Genomic DNA, 15,835 nt, shown 5'->3' on the forward strand with positions numbered 1-15,835 from the left:
AGTCTTACCCATTTATAGCTTATTTATTTATAATTTTTATTAATGTATAGTTTCTAAATTTGTGAAAAAACATGCACAAGTAAATTAGTCATGCAATTGTATTTTAAAATTGCTTATGCAGTTGCTCTGAGGCCATTAAAAAAGCCTTTTACTTGTATGTTCCATATGAGCAATCAAAGATGTATTAGGAAAAAGCTACAAACAATTCTGCCTGTCAGTTATTCCGGACTTAAATTTTGAACTACTGAGCTGTCCCAAGCTAGGGATTCGACTGAGAGGAAAAGCTTACAGGGCTGAAAAAAACAACAGAGACTACCTGACGGGGTATTTATTTATTATGAACTGGTTCAAAACAATTCTTAAAAAGATTGTTTCTGTTAAAATGAATTCTCATATTTGCTTGCCCAATTTCCCACCATTTCCCATTTAAGGGTTTTGAAACACCTTGTAGCTACTAATGTAATAAGTCCATGATATCTCTGTGAAGAGGAGAGAAATTGTTCTCATGTGTTTTAGACTGATTCAGCACTGCTTGTATTAGTGGCAGGTTTCATCTTGATCCTTTTTTTCCGGGAGTGGAGATTGCTCATGTGTATAACCTGTTTACGAAAGAGTCTAAGTCAAGAGACTGCTACAAAGGAGACACAAACAATCTTAACAGACTAAAGAATAAAAAGGGAATTTAATGTGCAACAGAGACACAATGAGGTACAGAAAAGAAACAAAACATATGCGTAGGAAAAAAAGTACAACTTTGGTATTAAAATCACCAATGTTCCCAAAATTCAGAGATACATAAGGAGTTACCAGTATATATCAGCACAGCAGAAAGAATATTTTGAATTGAAATGAAGACATTTTGATATTTTACTTAGTGTGTGGGGGAGATGTTTTTATTCTTGGTAGTATAAATGTTATCTTCACCTATGTCATAAAATGAAATCTGTATTTCAGTTGTCATTATTGTGAATATCAGACTTATCAGGAGATTTATGCTGAACGCCTATTTTTCACACGAGGAGATTCACCAGTAGGAAGGGGAGTGAGTACAGAACTGAGGAATTAGTGAAGGGGGTAGTAGTTTTCTCATAGCACTGTGTGATTTTGCAAAAGCTCCATGTTACATGATGACCAAGAAAGCTATACAGCTTCACTCGATTACTGCTGCAACTTCATCCAGCCTAGATGTGGCTTCGATACAACACAAACATTACAGCAAAACGAGCCCAGGAAATTTCAGCTGCTACAGCCTGTTTATCAGAATGCTTTTCTTCCTCCCACAGTTGCATTTTGCAGTATTTACTAACCTGTTTCTAGGGGAAATTAGGAGCCGGATTTCACTTCAGTAGCTAAACCTACTTACTCCTAAGCTGTTTGGATCAGTAGACCCCTTAATAAATCAAGAGGCAGCAAGAAGCAGGGGTAAGTGAATTTCCCTGTAAGGATCCTTCACTGCTTCTTGCTGGGGAAAGCAGGGATATTCACTTTCCCCGTAAAGTCATCAGATCAGACTTGCTGATTTCCAAGGAGTACTTCGTTGTCCCTACGGACTCTTCTCAGGTTTGGGGCAGGAGCATTCTCTACCTTTCCTGTTGAACCTGGGCCACTGTGCAATGCAGTATTTAGATTCCTGGGACCAGAAAAGGGAAACACAAGCATACGCACGAGCAGTTTGTGACTTGTACCTGAAGGGCAAGGCATAATGAGAAAAGAACCCTATCTTTTGGTCCTTGTTCCATAAATATTTCTGTATTTTTGCTCCTTTACACGCAGTTATCACTGGGTAAACAGTGTATGAAGCAGGGTACTAATCCTGTTCACAGCTGAAGTCTCTCTCATTTGGCAGTCAGCTCAAAAGTTTGCTCTCTTTTTCTCAGGGCTCTACAACATTCTTATCTAAGCTGTCCGTAGCTTTCCTCATCATCTGTTTTTGTATTGCTTCTAGCGCTTCTTTGTTCGTTCCCACACAGGCAAACAGGCACAGTAGGTCCAACGAATTCTTTGTGCATTGAGTATACTGCACATCAGTACAGTACATGACTGGTAGGTCTGGCATGTCTGGGAAATATTGAACCGCCTGTGCATGCAATCCAACATGTCTGGGATTTCCATGCTGGCTATGTTCACAAGTCCTGGAAAAATACCTACGTATTTTTCATAGACCAGTTCATTTTTCCACATGAAGGGATTAATACACTGTAATCAGTTCACTTTTCATCTTTTGATAAACTAAGCTTATTGAATTCAAGTCTCTGATCATGTATTGTATTGTGCAGCATCCTCTCTAGCACTGAAATCACTTTTGCGATTCCTCTCTGCACAATCTCAGGTTTGTGAACAGCGTTTTAAAAATACAGCCGCAAGAACTGTATATGCCTCATTCAAAAAGGAATCTCAGCGTCGCTATACATAGAAGGTAAAACTCCTTCACGCGCCTCGTCAGTAAAAGATATGACCAAAAGGCAGCGTTTCCAGTTCGTAGGAAACGGTATGTTTTTACAAGCTGTTCTCATCCAAGTCACAGTGGGCTTTTTGGTGGAAACTTCTGGTGAATCAAAAGTACTCTGACCCCTGCAGGTGCTTCGGCAAACTGACACGAGAGGGCCGAGGTTGAGGGAAGAACCTGCCTTTGGAGGAAACAGCACAAACCTTCTTGCTTGGTGTGTTGCTACACCCGGGAGTATCGTCCCGTGGCCGCAACATTCAGAGTTTGAGTGCTTGTCTAATAGGACCTCAGGGTGCTTTCCTGACTTACTGGTTCCAGAATACAGGAACACACAATGTTTTTGGTTGTTCTCAAATGTATGCATTGGGTTTGTTTATACCAAAACATGGTGCCTTTAATGAGATCAGCTTGTCATTTACCTTCCAAATCTAGTCAAAAATTGAGCACAGCATCAGTTCAAATACCGATGCCCAGTACACGGCTGCTTCTCAGTGTCCGTTTGTTGCTGAGATACGTCACCTAAATGGCCCTAATCCGGGCAACGTATGCCGAATTGATAGTGTTTTATCACAGTAACGATGTTTCAGTGAAAACCAGACCAATGCCTTGGAAACTATTGGGGCTAATTAAAACATTCGTAGCTCCTGAAAAATAATCTTCCACTATTTAGTTTCAGTTCTGAATGGATCAGAATATAGTCAGCTATTCTGATATGATAAAAACATCATTATTTTTAATAATAGACAAGTATGGGAAATGCTTTCTTTTAGACAAATATGGAAATGCTTTATTTTTCAGCATCATGTTACACAGCTGGACTGTGTCCATTAGTAATGGGCCTGTGCTAGTAACTGGGAACCTTTGCTACCGGTAGGCATTTAGGCTGGAGCGAACGGCAGTGAATTACAGCGCTTTTGAAAACACACCAAAAAGGTAGGCTATTGCTGACAAAGCTTTACACTCTAGTTTCTTCTGTTACTGGTAGCAGCTTGCCCTTTGCCTTGCCAATGGCGAGTTTTGCCCTTACATAGCAGCTCCTCTGTTGACACGAGAACTGCTGCTTTCTGCTAAAGCGGACGAGCGTGTGGGACCGGAGAAACCGTAGAAGCCATACCTTGGCACTCTCCGCAATAACCCGTATCAAGTTTCCAGAACCTCTGTCCTAACACTTCCCACATGGCTGGCACCAGCACGCGCAACCCAAGACTTTCCAGGCTCAGCACCGTGCAGCTGACACAACCCCACCTGCCGAGTAAATGACTTCAGCCTCTCGATCGCCACAGCTTCAGGCACTTCTGAGAGCGGAACACGGCGCTCCCAGAGCCGCCTTCGCACCCCGGGCAGGGCGTGACACGGCAGCAGCGCTTGTGCCGAGGGGCTGCCCTTGCGAAGCCAACGACCTCCCGTTTCCCTGCCGTCTCTTCCGCCCGGTCGCTGCCCCCGGCGGTTACCGAGCGCAGACGAGGCAGCGGTTTGCCTTTCGCCAACACCGTTCATTTTGTTTTCCCTCCGGTCGCGCCTTCGTCCCGGCTCGGGGCACGCAGCTCCCTCCGGCCGCACTCCGCCCGAGCGAGCGGGGCGCCGAGCGCGGCTGCCGGCCGGCCCTCCGGGGGCGCCGCCGGGCAGCGCCCGGCTCCGGCCCCCGCCGCCGGGCCCAGCGCGGCAGCGCCGCCGCCACCACGCCTCCGGCCGCGCCGCCGCCTCCCCCGCGCCGCGGCTCAGGGCCGCGGCCGCCCGAGCGCTTCGCGCCGCTCCCGAGGCACGCCGGCCGGCTCGGGGCAGCGACGGCAGCCGCTCGCCGCGGAGACCGGCCGGTAGCCGCGGGCGCCTCTTGTCCGCGCGCCAGCGAAGACCGCTAGCCGGCCCGCGGGCGGCTTTCGGGTGCCGAGGTCCCCGGGCGAGCCGCGGCAGCTCCGCTTGTTTACGAGCGGGCGGAGGGGCGGCCCGGGACAGCGCTCCGCTGCCGCTAGAGCGCGGCGGCAGCCGTGAGGGGCGGCCGCCGTGAGGGGCGGCAGCGCGGCCCCCCGCCCGCTCCCGCGGAGCGGGTCAGTCACGGCTCCGCACCCGCGGGGCACCTGGTCGGGATCGGGGGCCTGGCTGCGGGGACGGGACGGGACGCGACGGGGCGGGGCGGGGAGCGAGCGGCGCTCCCCCTCCGTGGCGCAGGGGCCGAGAGGGCGTTGAGCCGCTCCCCGCGCCCCTCGGGGGGGCAGGCGGAGGAAGAGGAGGAGGCTCTCGCCGCCGCGGCCGGGGACGCGAGGCCCCTTTCGCGACTCCCCCGTCGTCGCCTTGCGCCGTTCTGTGGCTGCGCCCTCCGCGGGGCCCTCTCCCGCCCCACCCCCGGTGTCCCCCGGGCCGCCGCCAGCCCGTCCCTGGGGTCTGGCGCCGCCGCCTCGCTCCGCTCCGCGCTCGGAGCCCCGGGCGGGGGAAGGGAGGGGCGGGGGAGAGGCGGCGGCGGCCGCCGTGGGGCCCAGGCTGCTCCTCGCCTCGGCTGCGCCTCTGCTCAGCCCCAGGATCTGGGGCTGCGGGGGGGCGGGCGGAGGAGCGGGCGGGGCCAGCCTGGGCGGCATCCAATGAGGGGGCGCGAGCAGGCAGCCGGGGCGGGGCGAAGGCCATCACCGCCCAATGGGGGAAGGGCAGAGGGCGCACTCGGAGCGGGGCGAGTCGCAGGCAGGAGGCGAGTCGGGACTCGGGCAGCGCGCGGGGCACAGCCAGCCGCGCCGCCGCCAGCTCGCCCAGGGGCTCGCTCGCAGCCGCTCGCGCGTGGGGCGCCGCGCCGCCGGCGCGGACGGTGCCGCGGGACCGGGAGCCGGCGGGCGAGGGCCGAACGGACTGACGGACGCCGCTTCCCGGAGGGGACAGCGGGCGGAGCCGCTGCTGCTGCTGCCGCCGCCGCCGCCGCCCGGAGGAGAAGTTTGGCTGAAGCGGCCGCCGCCGCCGCGAGAGGAAACTTTCCTCGGGGGGCCGGAGGCGGGGGCGGCGGGAAGGAGCCGCGGCACGCTCGGGTCCGCCGCCCGGCGAGGGGGCTTCCGAGAGGCTCCCCCCGGCCCAGGCCGGGCTGCGGCGGCCGGGATGTACCTGGCAGCGGTCTCGGCGGGGAGGAGACGCCCGGGCGGAGACGGCGGCTGGCACCTGGCGGCGGCGGGGTGGCTGTTACTGCTGGCCCTGCTGCTGGGCGAGTCGGGGACGCGGGCTCTCGTCTGCTTACCCTGCGACGAATCCAAATGCGAAGAACCGAAGAGCTGCCCCGGTAGCATCGTGCTGGGGATCTGCGGTTGCTGTTTCATGTGCGCTCGGCAACGTAACGAGAGCTGCGGGGGAGTCTACGGGCTGCACGGAGCTTGCGACCGGGGCTTGCGCTGTGTCATCCGACCGCCGCTCAACGGAGACTCCATCACCGAGTACGAAGTGGGCGTCTGCGAAGGTGAGAGGCGGCGGGACAACATCCATCCATCCGTCCGTCCGTCCGTCCATCCCCCGGGGTGGGGGTACCGGCTGGGCGGCGGGGAGGGAAGGAGGGCGCACCGGCGCCTACGGTGCGCCCTCCCCGCCGCCCGCCTGTCCCATCTGCGAGCCTGTCTTTTAAGCCTTCCTCCCTAACCCCCCCCTACTTAAAAGTTTTACCCTTCCTTTTCTTAGCCTCGACTTCCAGGCTCTGCCACTTCTCACTTCCCATAGCGCTCCACTGGGTTGCTGACCGCTTTATGTCAACGACCCATGCCCAAACTAAAATTCCTCGATAAAAAGGGCTTGGGAAGGGTTTGGCAGATGGAAATCGGCGGAGGTCAGTCGTGCACGCGTGATGCCTGTTCCGGATTCCCTCCTCTGTAAGGAAACACAAAGGCTGATCATCTGTTGTAAAGTTTTTCCTTCCTGTTCCTGTCACTTAATATCTCCCCGCCTGTCTGCCTCGGTAGATTTTGATAAGGGATGTCTTTTTTTCTTGCTGGAGCATCAAGGGGGAGGGAGAAATCCCCACGGCAGAACTCCTCTCAAAGACACTTCTGCTTCCTGCCGGCTGCTTGTGAGGTGATGAATTGGTATGAAATGCGAGAGGAGCTCACCCCCCCCCCCCCTCAAATTTTGTATCTATCAGAGTCCCTCAGATTAATTCTTTATATAGAGAATTTTACAAAAGACCAAAGACAAATTTCGAGTCTCTTTTTGTCTGCTCCCTCCAGCTCTCTTTTCCCCCAAGTTGAGGGAAAACATGGCGTTGTGAAGAGATTACAAATAACCAGTAGTTTGGGATATGTATAAATGTATGTGAGACTCGGAGCGGGAGCTTCGACAATTCTGGAAAAGGAGAGGGAGGCGGTCTCCTCTCGGCGGGTAGAGGGCAGCAGAAAGTCCGGCGAGCTGGTGAGGCAGCATCTGTCCAAAAAAACTTGCATCTAAAATGATGCACTGTTTTGAGAGAAGGAAAACCCGTCATTTTTAGTGGGCAGCTGACCTTTGTCCAGGCTCTCATTATTAGTTTAAAGCTCCATTTGCCTCCCTCACAAATAAATTGCAAACCACAGCAGAGCAGGGCAGCGTGTCCCGCCTGTGCGAGAACGAATGCCGTCAGCCTCTGCAGTTGTTGCTTGGGTAGGACCAGCTCCAGGGTTAAAAGCTCTGTTGTTAAACAACTAAAAATGGCCCTAAACTACTTTGAAGACCTTGATTGAGACCATGTTGCTGAATATGTACATTGCTGCAGTCTCTCTCTCATTATTATTATTTTTAATATGTATTGGGAAAGTTTTCGTAAATGGAAAAGTACAAGCGAAGAGGGACTTTAAAAAACTACCTGGTTTTGGACGAGTTTCTCTTTTTGCATGTTTTCAAGTAAAAGCTTGGCTTAAATGGCTTCCCCCCTCCCCCCTTGGTTAAAGGAACTAAAAACCTGCAGTCATTAAATGCCTTAATGTTCCAGCTCCCTTACTGTATCACAGTACGGACGTCTCTGGCAGTTTAGGAGTATTTCATTCCTTTGAAGTGATGCAATCTGTACGTTGCTGTAGTTCAACTCGTAACACGTCCCATCTACTGTTGAAAATAGATGAAGCATTTGTTGGCAAGATTGCATTTCAATTAGTGTTGTGGTTAGGAACCAGTTCCAGCTGTCCCTATAGGAATAGTCAGGGAGATAAGTTATCTATTTAATTTTCATTCTCATAAATGAAAAGCAACTGAGCTGAACTGTCAGCCTAATAAATAGTCCTGGAATACCTATTACTGAATTGTCAGGAAACTGCCTCATTCTAAGCAGCAGAAGTAATGTGTTGTTCTTCATGATGCATGTTGTGCACGAGGGGTGGCGGTGAGGAAAGAAGGAGACTTAATGTACTGTCTCCAATCACTAAAATGAGGTTGATTAGCTCTATTTTTTTGACTGTGGTGACCTAAACAGTTGCGCAGTTTACAGGCACACGTGCAACAGGCTAGGCTGGTGATGCCTGGTGTGTGAGTAGTACCGAGCCATGCCTTTATCCATTAATGGAATAAAGGCTACTTTTTTTTTTTTTATCCTGTCTACTGGGAGTGCAAAACCTTTCCTACCATAGTTCAGGGAGGAGGAAATGTAAGTGACTTACAGAACTGTGTGATTAGAAATTGATGGTTTTTACTCTCCTTCCTGTCTCTAGCCTTTTCTTTCACTGCAATTTTTTACACTGAAATGACCCCTACTGGCTACAGTTATAAGCATATTTTTTTATCATTTTTGAAGCTTCAGCAGTGTCTTATTTCAGACTATCAACACATACTAGGCTACAGAAAACTTAAAGAGCTGAAATTGCAGCAGGTAAAAATACTTGTCCGTTAACTTAGTTTTAGTATTTAACGCACCCAGCGTAAGTGAACTCTGTAACACCTGATGGAGAAGTCTCTCTGGCATCTGTCACTGGTAACCTCTCTTTCTGAAACTAGAAATGGAGTCGTCTTTGTTAAACCAGTGTTTATTAATGAAATCTGTTGTTGATTCTGGGTTCTTTATCCTTCTAAAATCTGAGGGAAACCTCATTCATCTTACTACCTTAACTATTCACATCTTTATGCAGTTCTAAGGCTCCATTTGCAGCATTATCCTGAAGTATGTAAATGCCCTTCCTGAATGTAGTTGTATTCTTGGTAAAGAATAATTCTGAGGTTAGCTTCCCCTGGCACAGGTGGGTACTTTTCCTGAAGGGCAATCTTGAGAGGCTTTAAACACCTCCAGCCTCTCTGTTGGCTTTAGAGGGATGCTCCTGGATTGGCTCAATGAGGCGTTGAGAGCCTACAGCCCCTTCCAAACACTTTTAGCATTCAGAAATTTTGAGCTCAAAGTGGGAACTGCACTTGCTCTCTGCCTTTGAAGGTAGACCAAGAGCCACCACCTAATTAGACTGGAGTTCTCCAGAAGCACGTTAGCCGTGGCTTCTGCAGCAGTCCGGCTGGGCAGGGACCCTGCCTTCTGGGGAATCGGAAAGCCTTGGAAAAGCTCTGCCAAAGAAGTTCTGTTACTCTGTGAAGGCATTTCTTTTCTTGCCTGTGTTTTGACACTTCCCCAGTTTCTGGTGCTCTTAGATGAAGAGGCCTTGATTGCTTTGCTAAACTCTCCTAAGGCATAACAGTAGCATGTGAAATAATGCTGAAAATGAGCTGATATTAGTTTTAACTGTGTAATAGCAACGTAACTTAAGTTTTTGTGATATGTACTTGAAATGCAAAATTAATGAAACTTCTAGTTTTACTGTGTCCTTGGACTCCTTTAAGAATATACTTCCATATGAGTTAGCCTTTAGGTAGCCATTGAAAATAAAGTATTTCTGCTCCAGTAGCTTACCAATAACATGTAGTACTTTGTTTGGTTTGGGTTTTTGTTTTGGTTTTGGTGGGATTTGGGTTTTTTTTTGGGGAGGTCCAGTTATTGCTGCTTCCTTTTTGCCTACTGTAGTGAATTTAAGGCTTGCCTTGAATACTTGAAGCTTGTTCTGCCTAATGTGTAGCTTCTGAACTGGGGTTCTCTCGTGACCAGGAGAAAGCTGCTGTAGCAGATTTTAGGCAAATATCAGGAAGTATGTGGGTTAATCGTCTAGGACGATGGTAGAAGCTTGCTCCTACTGTGGCTAGTCCTAGTCTCTTCTACTGAACTGCAGCTTTCTGGGAGCTTGGAGTATTACTGTCTGTCTGACTCCTTGTTGGGAGCTTGAGAGCTTGCGTGTTTCCCCCCCCTTAAGCCTACTGTGAAGTAACTGTCCTCCCCTAGAAACCTGTGATAGAGTATGATGTGTAAGGGCACAGTACATGGTACGTAACCAAAGCACAGTGAAACTGGAGCTGATGAGAAGAAATGAAATTTTGAAAACTTAGCTTTTTTTCAAAATTAGGAGGAAGAGAGCTAAGCTTTTTTTGTTCGGGTATTGGTTTATACATATGCTAATAGTTTTCTTCTGCTTTTCTGAAGTAAGAACAACTTGCTTACAGACTTGCTAGTATTTTTACCACAAGTAGTGCTGCTGCTTGTAACTTCTATAGCTAGTACCATTGCAAGAACCTTGTTTTCAGTTGTTTTTGGTCCTGTGCTCTGTATCTAATGGGTCAATGGACCCAAAGACTAGAACATGATGCTTTGTCTCCAGACAGACAACACGCTTGGATTCTTGCCTCACAGGCAGTCCAGACCCCTAAAGATCAGGTAGTATTTTGCTTTGAGTATGAGTTACTGAAGTTCAAGTGATTTAGAAGTTGCGTGTGGGTAACCTGGTTGTTAATATCTGTTTGACTGGAACAGTACTGCCCAGATTTCTTAACTTTTTGTTTGTGGTTTTTTTTTTTTTCTTATTCTGTTATGTAGTGAATGGCTGGGGAAATGTCCAAGTAGTTCTGATGTCTACATGTGTACAGAGAACTTCCTCCACTAACATCAAGTGTTAGAACTGATGATCTAGTTGGGGACTTAATCAGTGTTAAGTGGTGCACCAAATGATTTTTGGCATGAAGACGGTCAGCAATGCAGAATATCGGGGGAAAAAACTGGAAAAATTATTCATGGAGTAAAAAAAAAATTATCACAAAAATTATTGAACTTGTGAAACTGGAATGACAAGTAGTTCTTTGGTGAGTGTTCAGCTTCTGATATGCTAGTCTTGACCATATTTAACAGTCCCCTTCCCCTGCCCCCCAGGAAACATTTACTAGGCACACACTGACTTCTTACGTACAGGTTGGATAATTTGTAAGCTATTTCTACTCTGATTTGTGTCAATGCTGAAATCTCAACATCAGTAGGAACATGGAACGTTGAGTGTGACATGGAATTTGAATCAGATCAGGTGCTTATTTGACTTGGAAATTGTTTCCTCTCTGTTTCTGGGCATCATGTTTCGATTTTAGAAATCACTTGGTTCCACTACTTCAACAAAAATGAAATGGAAAAGTCCAACAGATATGAGGTAGGTTTTTGCTGTTGTGGATCAGCACAGTTAGTTTAAAACTAGCAATCTCACTGTGGATAGGCTGAATGACTAAATCTCTTAACTTCTGTTAAGAGGAATATTCTCTTTTATTTTTATTTTTTTAAACCATTTGATCTCACATGACTGTATGTAAAGCATGCTCTGCTGATGTGAATTTTTCCCCATAGAAAATGGTTCTTTCATCAGGTTCCCCCAAATCATGCTGCTTATAAAGAAATTTAGGGGTTTTTTTAAACCACTTTCAAACTTGTTGCTAATTTCTGCACCCCTAGGCATGTTTGCTGTTTTAAGTACCCTCTAGCTGATTAAAGAATACTTGCATAATTTAACTTTTAGTACTGCATAGTACTTAGTCAACTGAAATGTCATTTGACTCACAGGCATATTATGCAATAATAAATCCATTAATATGATTCAAAAATGCCTCCCTCTTCCCCTCCTTCCTTTGCACCCCGCTGAAGGATTCTTCGTTTCAATGAGTAAAGTTTATAGCATCTTGCAGACAGGACCAAATGTTTCTCTGTTTTAATGGATTAAATACTTTGTAGAAGTGAACTATTAAATGTCTCTTGTGACTTGTAAACTGCTTTCATTTGAGAATGCATTTAATCCACAGGGAATGTAAACTTGGAAATGGTGAATTCAGGGTTTTGCCCGAGATTTCAGGTGACACCAGTTGTGTAGTCTGACAATATTCCATTTTAACTCATGTCTTTTGGTATGTATGCATGCAGTTTGGAAAATGACTGATACTAACACAGAGAGCTTATGTATATGGAGAAACTTACCAATATAAACTAAGATGGGAAGATAACTTTGTACAAAGTTATCTAGATTAAATTCCACATAAGCATACGGATTAAAAGATGGTCCCTGAGGGAGCTCTAGTCTAAACAGACTAGTTTGGCCATGTTTGGAGGAAGTAAGCCCTTAGTAATGTATTGAGGTGAATGGAAGCAGTTCACACCTTTACCAGAGGCAATATTCAGTCCCCAGCAGCTTTCACTGGGTATACTGGGTACTTAACTTCAGAATCTGCAGATCATGTTAACAGCTTGTGGGTCACGAGTGTTCAAGTCTCTCTATAAGAAACCAAACAGGAGAGCATAGGGTTGTGGACAGGAGGAAAAGCACTGCCTCACAGGCATGCACCCATTCCCATGTTCTTACTCATTTCCAAAACTTTAAGCCTTATCACAGAATCGTATAGGTTGGAAGAGACCTTTAAGATCATCGAGTCCAACCGTAAACCTAACACTACCAAGACCACCACTACACCATGTCCCTAAGCACCTCATCCAAACGTCCTTTAAATACCTCCAGGGATGGCGACTCAACCACTTCCCTGGGCAGCCTCTTCCAATGCTCGATAACCCTTTCAGTGAAGTAAAATTTCCTAATATCCAGTCTAAACCTCCCCTGGCGCAACTTGAGGCCATTTCCTCTTGTCCTATCACTTGTTACCTGGGAGAAGAGACCGACCCCCACCTCTCTACAGCCTCCTTTCAGGCAGTTGTAGAGAGCGATGAGGCTCAGCTCCCCTCAGCCTCCTTTTCTCCAGGCTAAACAACCCCAGTCCCCTCAGCCGCTCCTCATAAGACTTGTGCTCCAGACCCTTCACCAGCTTCGTTGCCCTTCTCTGGACACGCTCCAGCCCCTCAATGTCTCTCTTGTAGTGGGGGGCCCAAAACTGAACACAGTATTCGAGGTGCGGCCTCACCAGTGCCGAGTACAGGGGCACAATCACTTCCCCGGTCCTGCTGGCCACGCTATTTTTGATACAAGCCAGGATGCCATTGGCCTTCTTGGCCACCTGGGCACACTGCTGGCTCATATTCAGGTGGCTGTCAACCAGCACCCCCAGGTCCTTTTCCACCAGGCAGCTTTCCAGCCACTCTTCCCCAAGCCTGTAGCGTTGCATGGGGTTGTTGTGGCCCAAGTGCAGGACCTTGCACTTGGCCTTGTTGAACCTCATACAGTTGGCCTCAGCCCATCGATCCAGCCTGTCCAGGTCCCTCTGCAGAGCCTTCCTACCCTCCAGCTACCTTGATACTGATAGGCTTCAGGTGTTTTTGTGTTTTTAATTAGTGAAACATCTAGCAAGTGTAATGCTTCTGAATCTGAGAGAGCCCATTCTGTTGGGTGACTTATCCTTGAAACAAATTAAGCTTCAGGGTTTTGCTGCAGCCTATGTTGTGCTCTGTTCAGGAGTTTTTTCAGAAAGGCTGGATGTATGCGTGTGGAGGTGTTTCTTCCCCTCACTGATGGGCTGTTGTTAAAAAGCTGGGGTCGTACTGATAATGGTATTACATGCACTAACGTAAAATGTGCTGCTTTGATAATAGAAAGACGCAAGTTGATGTCTATGTCTAACTTAGGTTTCAGAAAAAGAAAAAAGCCTTGACCCTAATTCTAAATCCAGGGTATGTAGAGTTTTCCCTGTAATCTTCTGTGACTAAGAAATTGTGTGTAATTCCTCTGAAACATCCTGTAATTCTGGTGTTCAGTGATGCTGCGTTAATGACTTGGGGAGAAGTGGCAAAAGGTTTAGGATATCAGGTTTCTTCCAATAGTGTGGACTGTTCTTGGTATAGGTTGCTTTATTCATAGCCCTGTTCCAGAATTTGTCTTAGGCAAAACTTTTCCTCCTCCCGTCAGCTTTGCTTCTGCTGAGCAGCTTCAGCAAGCTGCCAGCCAGCCGCTTGTTTGCAGCGAAGCTGATGCATGCTGCTCTACGTGCAGGCTTCTGAAGCGTGTGGGTGCAGTGCGCAACTTGGAAAAAAAAAATTTTGAATTTTAGCCTCCTTTGGAAAATGGGTACGAAGATTTGGGCCTTTCCTGAGGCTTTAGCAATTATTTTTTTAAAGAGTTTTCTAGAGCTAGAGGAAGAAATCTGCTAGGACAGCTGAAACACTGCTGTCCATGCTCATTCTAATCAGGGGATACTGGCAGAGGCTATGTCTGACCAATGAAACCCTGGGACACTGTGTGATATTTTCAGTGAACTATTTACAAACAAGATGTGGTTCTGGTCATAAGGTTAAAATAACTTATTTGCAAGTCTTTTTTCAGGTGCTTAAATGTCTAAGGGTCAGACTTCAAAACTAATTATTATCTCAGACCATCTTTGGGGCAGAAAGCTATTGGAAATATTGTTCAGTCTTGTTCAGGGGAACCCTAATAGGGTTCTTAAGTCTTAACAAAAAAAAAAAACAACCCCAAAAAACCAAACAAACAAAAAACCCCCTACCAAACAATATAAAAACCCCAAAAAACACTAAAAAAAAAAAAAAAAAAAGAGGTGGGTACCTGGAGATCTGAAATATTGCAGGCAGTGTGGGAGAAAACTGTAAGGGAAAACCTTACAGCTTGAAATAGTTGTCCACATCACATGCCTCACTTAACGCTTCCATTTATCTCCTTGCTTTCCTCGCGGCTTCTGTGGGGTTTCTGATAATTGAGTGGAAAGCTGGTTTGTTTAAATACTTTCTGCATTCCTTAGTATGATATAACTGCCTTGAGACACACGCAGAGCTGGTGCAGTGAAAATCTTTCTTGCTGTATTGGGGGATTTGATCACCTGATATACACGCGCTGGTTTGAATAAGATAAAGCAGGCAGTCAAATGTGAGAACAAGCCTTACATGTATGGTGTTCCTGAGGTATCTAAATGTTATGGCATGGTTTTGCTGTCTAGCTTTGACTAGAAATTTTATCAGGAGGCTGCAAAGCCCTTTTGTACTGACGTGCATTCCACAATGAAGATTTGCTCTTGGAAAGCGGACCCTTCCAAAAGGTGGAAAAACTGCTTTATCATAAAACTTTCAGCTGTGTGTCTTACCATAAAAGTTTCTGCCGGCTCTGGTCCCCGATTCATGACTTCACTGAAGGAGTAAGTTGTGAGAGGGGAGAGGATTGCAGCCAGTACATAAGCTCAAACTCACGTCAAGGCTAGCCTTCCCTTCTGCTGCTTTTCAAGGTCTGGGGCTGGGTTTCAAGCATTCTTTAGTGGTGATTAGTCATTTCTATTGTTCAGCTCCTCCAAAACATGAATTTCCTTTCCATCGTTCTTTTTTCCTGTTCAAAGAGAAGCCAAAGCCTACTGGCAAGAAGTATTTCCTTTTTTTATTTTAGAAAGTCTGTAGAATCCTTTCAGACTCTCGTACCATCTTAATGAGTACCACTGATTTGAAAATGCTGTTGTGTATACCAGTGTGCTGGAGTGGCAGGGCTCAGACCTTGGGTCTGGTTTGATGGTGAAGCTTCTGAAAGGTTCCCCCCCTTCCCAGAGGGCAGTACCAGTCTCAGTAAGGATCACTTCTGTGTCGCCGTGAAACCCGTTCTCTCTCCTCCTTCAAATGCAGGATTTAAAAGGATGCAAGAGTCTGTAAGATGTGACTTTGACTGTTTTGCTTTCAGATCAGCAATGTATTTGGTGGTCTCTTTGCTCTTTCAGCATCCTGAGAACCTCTCTGTCATGCTTTAAAAAGGCAGAAATAGTTGAGTAATATGCTGCAGTTAAATGTAAATTATGGAAGTTTATTCAATTCACTCCAGTTGTGTGTACCCCCTCACCCCTGAACTGTAATTTAAGATTATTGTGGGTGCAATGCTTGTATATTAGTTTTCAACAGTGATACTTTAGTGACCGCTCCAGTGTGGTGCTTGCTGGTTTGAGGTGATGTGTTATCTTAATAAACAGTGAAGGAGAATAGTGTATGGTTTTCCAAACAGTAGCTGATATCCATTAAATGTCGAGAAAGGAAGAGGGGGGTTGGGGCACAAAAGAGAAGATTCTGTAGCAGGCAGAAGGAATTGAGAACTTGAAGCAAAATATTAAGCAATGGAGAAGGAGTCTCTGAAAAGGTCTTTCCTTGTACCTTTAACTTGCCCCTGTTTTGAGATGATCCTTTGCATATGGGGACAATAAATGTAACTATAACGAGCT

General features: G+C 47.1%; 1 protein-coding gene and 1 long non-coding RNA gene across 4 annotated transcripts in view; one reads left to right on the forward strand and one right to left on the reverse strand.

Moving 5' to 3' along the window:
- Positions 1-317: 317 nt before the first annotated feature.
- Positions 318-5,790, reverse strand: LOC142407064 (uncharacterized). The gene is made up of 2 exons (XR_012774804.1): positions 5,655-5,790; positions 318-599 (listed from the first exon to the last, which is right to left on the reverse strand). It is a non-coding gene; the product is annotated as an uncharacterized LOC142407064 (long non-coding RNA).
- The window catches only part of CRIM1 (cysteine rich transmembrane BMP regulator 1), a 201,604-nt gene continuing 190,860 nt past the window's right edge, over positions 5,092-15,835 (forward strand). For all 3 annotated transcript variants that reach the window (XM_075496088.1, XM_075496090.1, XM_075496089.1), the window contains exon 1: positions 5,092-5,870. In XM_075496088.1, the coding sequence (XP_075352203.1) occupies positions 5,519-5,870 (352 nt within the window). In that variant the 5' untranslated portion in view covers positions 5,092-5,518. The remainder of the gene's footprint in view (positions 5,871-15,835) is intronic.

This window comes from Mycteria americana, chromosome 3, assembly GCF_035582795.1.
Source record: "Mycteria americana isolate JAX WOST 10 ecotype Jacksonville Zoo and Gardens chromosome 3, USCA_MyAme_1.0, whole genome shotgun sequence".
Classification (NCBI taxonomy): Eukaryota; Metazoa; Chordata; class Aves; order Ciconiiformes; family Ciconiidae; genus Mycteria; species Mycteria americana.